The 6,593-nt window shown below is 31.7% G+C and overlaps 1 protein-coding gene across 1 annotated transcript; it reads right to left on the bottom strand.

The window, feature by feature from the left end:
• Nucleotides 1–2,250: 2,250 nt before the first annotated feature.
• LOC138944135 (uncharacterized) lies at nucleotides 2,251–3,204 on the bottom strand. Its single transcript, XM_070315042.1, has 2 exons — nucleotides 2,744–3,204; nucleotides 2,251–2,323 (listed from the first exon to the last, which is right to left on the bottom strand). Exons 1-2 carry the CDS (start codon nucleotides 3,190–3,192, stop codon nucleotides 2,251–2,253), a joined length of 522 nt encoding a protein of 173 aa, XP_070171143.1. The 5' UTR covers nucleotides 3,193–3,204.
• Between the last annotated feature and the right edge of the window lie 3,389 nt (nucleotides 3,205–6,593).

Below are 6,593 nucleotides of genomic sequence, written 5' to 3'. Positions count from 1 at the left end.
CGTGTCATTTCTCGCTTCTGACGTCATCATTTCAATATGGCCGCGGCGACTACTCAGGAGCCTTAAGGTTTCCTTCGGGTCTACCCTAGTAGGTTTGGCATAAGGCATGAACGGACCAAATAAACTTTTTTTTATTGCTAGCTAACGAGATCATTTTGATCGGGATTTAATAAGAACCTTCTCAGGAATGCCTTAATGTGAATATGATAGTTCATTGAGGTATTTCAGATGTTATCTCGCATTCTTTTAAAAAAGATGATGTTTTACCATCAAAAAGAGATATTCAAAACTCTGTAATATTCAATAATGTGAAGGATTGTACGTATTAAAAGATATTACTTTGTTTATGTTTGTTCCGTTTTATTACATTTATGATATATATTATATAAATATACATAAACTTTATCAAAATTATTTGTATTACATTCTCTTGCGTTATATAATTAATAAACTTATATTTCATAATCACCCGATAAGAATCTCGATTAAATAAATTAGATTCCCGATAAGGTCTTCAGATCAATTCCCGATAGGGGCATTGCGTTAAAACGCAAACATTCAGATCCTGATCGGATGTACTCATCAGGATCCGATCACTAATTAAGGCTTGCCTGATCAGTTCTTAATCGAGGCCATATTATTATTTCCACTCGGGTAATCCACATACGTTGATACGGTTATTACCGCGCGTGCACACTCTGCATGTATATGTATAAATAGATCTATCTTTAAACGGGTTATAAACTTTTAAGTTTTTACATTTTTATGAGTTTTAAATCTTTTTCCTTAAAAATAATTAAAAGACGAGATATTTAATAAATATACAATATGATGATTTTGAAAAATGTGCAAAGCTATTAAAAGCTTTAAATGCAATAAAATTTGTTACCAAAAATATTATTTAAAGAGTAATATTTTTAACGCATAAAAGATTTATTGCATATTATTTTGATTTTTTTATAACTGCGCATAAGTTTGAACAAACAATCCATCTCGCATTTGAATATAATTTTCAAAATACTATTATATTTTAACTCGCACGTTTTTACTTTGTGATTACGTAACTGCTGAACTTTAATACAATATGTAAAGTGATTTTAATTTAATGTATTTTTTTGTACTGATTTCTGCCTTCTATTTTTTTCCCCGGAAGTGAATCTGTTATATATTGAGTAATTATCACACAGTTCATATCTGATTTTACAGATATTATGGCATATTTTGCCCTGTGCTATAGGTTATCATCGTATTAGCCAGTTCTATAAAGTTCTGTTTTTAAGAGAGTTATTGTTAATTAATAAAGAAAAAAAAAATTATTTGGGAATTGAACGTGATGAGTATAAATTTTTCTTATTGTTTTTTCATAAATATATATATTTTTTTTAATTTTTGAGTAAATTATCTTAAAGATTATTTCTGTATGTAACTAAATCATGTGCATAATATAGTGCGCACAATTTAAGCAAATAAATAAATAAAGTTTATAGTTTTATCGCTCGTCTTCTTGCTTTAAATATTCTAAACTTCTGTGCTATGTTTTTATTCTGCTAATTTTTTTATTTAAATTTGCTTTTCTATATCTTGAAATTCAAAATTTGGCAATCTTTTTTGTCTCTTAATAATAATGCTACACTTTATGTTTTTTAATAATTATTTTTATATAATAATGATACATTTGTATAGTCATAATTTATTTTAGAGAGAGAACCTTTTCTTTATCGGTAAATTCCTAAATAATGATATTGAATTTATGAATAATTAAACCAATCTTGTTATACTACCATTATTAAGTCATTGATTAGAAAAACTTAAAATACTTTTATTTTATATATATTTACTTGGCAGACCATAAGAAATTTAAAACTGTACGACTATTCTCTTTTTCTATACATTTTATGCTAAATTTTCCGTTGTTTTAAAAATAATTTTTAAAATTTTATTTTTTGTCATTCCAAATACATATGTATATATAAGATGTCCCAGATCATTTAGGACAATATTCGTGTACAGTTAGAGTGGACCAAATTGAGTCAAAAACTATTGGAATGCAAAAAGAATCTTTATAATTTAAATTGCAATTTGAATGCGCGGGACCTCTGTATCGCCCGGTCAGATGGCAATGATCGCGTACGCGTGTATCGTTTTGTACGAATGGTTTCTCGTAAATGTCACATTGTGTCGCGCTATGAAAATTTTCCCATTTATCAGATGTTAAATTTACCATGGGGACATTAGCTGATAAAATAATTTTTACACAATACCAAAATAGAATACCAGTCCCAACATCATTAAAGTGAACGTATTTTCGATATTTGCTGCAAACCTATAGATATAAAAAAGCACGCGTTTTCAAAGATTTTATAAGAATTATAATAATAAAATTAACAAAATGCACATGAACTTAATTACAATATATAATTCAACAGAAAGTAATTTTGTTTTTAAACACAAAAGAGTAATCATTTTTCTAAAGTTTTTTTTATCTCCAACATTGGCGACTCCAGGATTCAAGTTGCTGAAAAAATAATCCATTTTTGCAATTTTAACCACAAATTTCTCAAAATTGTGACGTAATGGATTCGGACGTTGCAACAAATAGCGTAAAAAAAGAAAACTATGAGAAATAATTATCTCTTTCTTTTTGTGTGTGTGTGTGTTTTTTTATTGTATTGTATTATCGTACATATAAAAATATTTTAATTTACTGATCATTTTTGATAATAAGTGAAATTCATAGAAACACCTTATCAATTGTATATGAGTCTGCACGTTATCGCGCAGAGTGCTATAGAAATCTTTGCGCGATGCCAAGTCAACTAATCGGTGTCTAAAATTCTCCAACTGAGCGCAGATGTGAAAAATCGTCAATGCAAAAAAAGAATCCACCGATGTGTAAGTTATCGCTCCTAGTAACATTGTCACGGTTTGGATAACAAGGGTGAACTCAAATTGGGGGCTCTTATCCGTGTCGTAGAAATAATATGCCTGCAACGGTAACAGTCTGCCGTGATCCGTGAGATTTGTCAGGTATCGAAAGTGTAGACCAAATGACGGAAGAATGATGAGCACGATGAACGCGAATATCATCAAAGCGTATCCGCAGATCATGACCAATCGAGCAGCTCGCGCTCGTTTGATCATCACATACCTCTCTCTGTCTATCCTCAATTCTACCCAATCCTTTGCCATCATCTTCACGATGAATGAAACAGCTTGGAAATTTAATAAAATCACGTTTATCTCTTTTTTGTTGCGCTAAATTTTTTAGTTCTTCGACGAACCATGATATGCAATCGATATCGCGACGGGAATGATACGCGGATAACGAATCATCGTACGAACAATGTACATAATATGCTATGCTAAATACAGGGTTGGGAAGTAACGCGTTACTTGTAACGCCGTTACCGTTACAGTTACTTTTTTTCGGTAACTGTAACGGTAATGGCGTTACAAATTTTATTTGTAACGGAAAAAGTAACTTTGTTACATTTTTCGGTAACGAGTAACGAATTTAACAGTTACTTTTATCGTTACTTTTTTCAAATTTTTTGATTTATTTAAGATTTAAGATATTATTCTTGCTATTGTGCGTGATAAAATTTTTATCTTAACCGTAAAGCCGTAAGCAAATCGACCAATTAGCATTCTTATTATGTTGTAAAAATGCTTGAATGTGATTGGTCAACTTATGGCTCTTGCAGACCAGTGCGATGACCCGACGCGCGATATCCAATGAGAGCTTTATCTTTTCGGAAAAGCAGAGCTCTCATTTACTACCAGTTCTAAGTACCTTGCAACGAAAATTAGAAAATCTCAATAAATCTGACCTTATAGATTGCCATTCATTAGTTGAAGCTATTCAGCAAGGTTTAAATAAAAGGTAACTTATTAATTTGATTAATACATATGTTATTTAATTTTAAATAAGGATTTAATTGAAAAATATTATTTTATTTTAAACTATTGATTCAAAAGTATTAATTTCAATAAAACAAACAATGTCGCTTAATTTACTATATTTGATTTTAGATTTCTTACAATATTTGAAACAAAAGAATTAATAATAGCAGCATGTTTACATCGAAAATTTAAGTTAAACTGGTTAACCGGAGAAAAAGAAAACGTGCTGAAAATTACTTGGAGGATTTATTGGGAATCCGATCAACTGAAAATTCTTCAAAAGCTGGAAAATCTGACGATCACGATGATTTTTTTCATTTTTGAGCAAAAAACGGTGCAAAATGAATCTGAACAAGAAGAATTGCAACGGTTTTTAAAATCAAATAATTGTAATATAGAAATGTTAAACGACTATCCAAAACTTAAAAAACTTTTTATTAAATATAATACAGCTCTACCAAGCAGTGCATCTGTAGAAAAAATGTTTAGCATCGGTGGCTCTGTATTAACACCACAAAGAGGGCATTTAAATGATGATACTATGGAGCAACAAATTTTATTAAAAATTAATAAAGAATTTCGATAAAATTTAATCATTTATTTTGTAATAAACCTTGAATGAAATCTTGCTTACAATTTTTTAAAAGTTTTTCTTATGCAAAATAATTTATTAGTTTGTATTGTAAAAAAGTAATGGAAATTGTAACGACTCGTTACTTTTTAGTAACTGTAACGGTAACGAGTTACTTTTTAAAATTAGTAACGAGTAACGGTAACGAGTTACTTTTTAGAAAAAATAACGGTAACGGTAACGAGTTATTTTTATAAAGTAACTTTCCCAACCCTGGCTAAATACTTTATGATGATGGTAGTTTCTCTCTTCCTCCGTCTTCTCTAAAACACACTCCAAGTCGGCGTACACGACGAAAGGAAGCCGCTCTTTCCGATTATAGTTGTTGAACGTGAGCCACTTGTCCTTATCGCTCGGTAATCGGATAGCGCATTCGTTCATCTCTCGACAGTCTACCGTATGTGACTTGTCGTTCGAGCCAAAGTAGTGCAAACATCTGTAAAAAGAAATAATTTTTTATTTTTGTTCCATTATTTCTACAATATTTTATTAAATATATACGTACCGATCGCAGATATATTTCTTGTGCTCTTTTTTGCTCAATTGCGAGCTCTTGAGTCTGGATAGATTTTTTATCCACGCGAAGTATCCAACGTTGTTGTCTCCAATGTACAACAGGTTGACGGGTTTGTTTCTTTTTAGCTCGCTAAAACGTATCTTTCAGACAATGATCTTTTCCTCGAAGTACGAATTTTTTAATTTAATTCACAGTCACTGGCAACTCAATGTCTTGGAGATTCAGCACTATCGTATAATGAGGATACGAAGATACTCGATAAACATATCTTTCAGCTGGATATAGAGCGGCGACCACAGACTACGCAAAACACGTATTGTCATTAGATTGCACGTTGTCCTCATTATTATCGCCCGTGGTAACTTTATATGACATCCCGCGCGCAAAGGATTATATTTATTTATATTTATAGTTAAATTGAGTATTCGCGACAATGCCCACCCGCTATCGCATGTACAAAACCTGTAGGTAACGAGTTTTTCAATCCCTCGATTCGTGCAATTCGGGCAATCAGCGATTGTCGAATCCCGATCAATAATCGTGGATGTTTGATTCGACTTTGCTCTTCCAACGATTCGATATATTCGTCGCATCGTTGCTCCCACGCAACGTACTCCTCTATCGAATTCACCCTTGCAAATTGCTCACGCAGATTTCGTTCGGCACTGTCTTCCGCCATATTTTCAAATTTATGCCAAAAAAAGTTTTGCTAATAGAATGCGCTTATTAATAGCTCTTGTCTCGGAACTCTTAGCGAAAATATTGACGAGGTGTGCCTCTTTATCTCAATTTTATATTCTATCTTGATGTTTCTTTCCATCATGTGTATCCATCTATATCTTTAATTCGCGGTTTGTCACATATATTTTGACTAATATCGATTATTGCATTTTTGTTGTCTAGAGATGATGTCAACTTCCAGGTGCATCGCAAAAGTTTTAAATTATTTGTATATTGGCACAATTTAACCTTGATAATTATTCTTATATTTCACGATTTTGTTTTGAAACGCGCGTTTGAATTCTGGTATTTAAGAGTAATGTCATCGCGAAGCAGCTGCGCACCGGTGTTTGAAAATTTTATAATATGTTGCATTTTTTGTGCATTTGGCTAAAAGTTTAAATTACTTGTATATTGGCACAATTTAACGTTGATAATTATTCTTATATTCGTAGTTTTGTCATGTTTTGACACGCGCGTTTGAATACTGATATCTATGAGTAATATCATCGCGAAGCAGCTGTACATTAGCGCTTGAAAATTTTACATTACATTGCATTTTTGTGCATTTGGTTAAATCTCCACCTGAGAGTGATGTCATCTCGAAGCAGCCATACATCGGCGCTCGAATAGAAAAAATATCGTGTCAGCAATAATCCTCACTACTTTGCAATTTTGCAATGCTAATACATATTTTAAATATGTTCAATACGTTCAGTATTGCATCGACCACTTGTGTGAAAGGTTCATATAAAAATATATCCCACTGAAGGAAGCCGCATGAATTATTACGTTCCGATTCATGATGCTGATGAAACTTCA

Source organism: Polyergus mexicanus, unplaced genomic scaffold, assembly GCF_030449975.1.
Source record: "Polyergus mexicanus isolate NDT 795.1 unplaced genomic scaffold, iyPolMexi1.0 SCAF_98, whole genome shotgun sequence".
NCBI lineage: Eukaryota > Metazoa > Arthropoda > Insecta > Hymenoptera > Formicidae > Polyergus > Polyergus mexicanus.
This window is presented reverse-complemented; position numbering and strand designations above follow the sequence as displayed.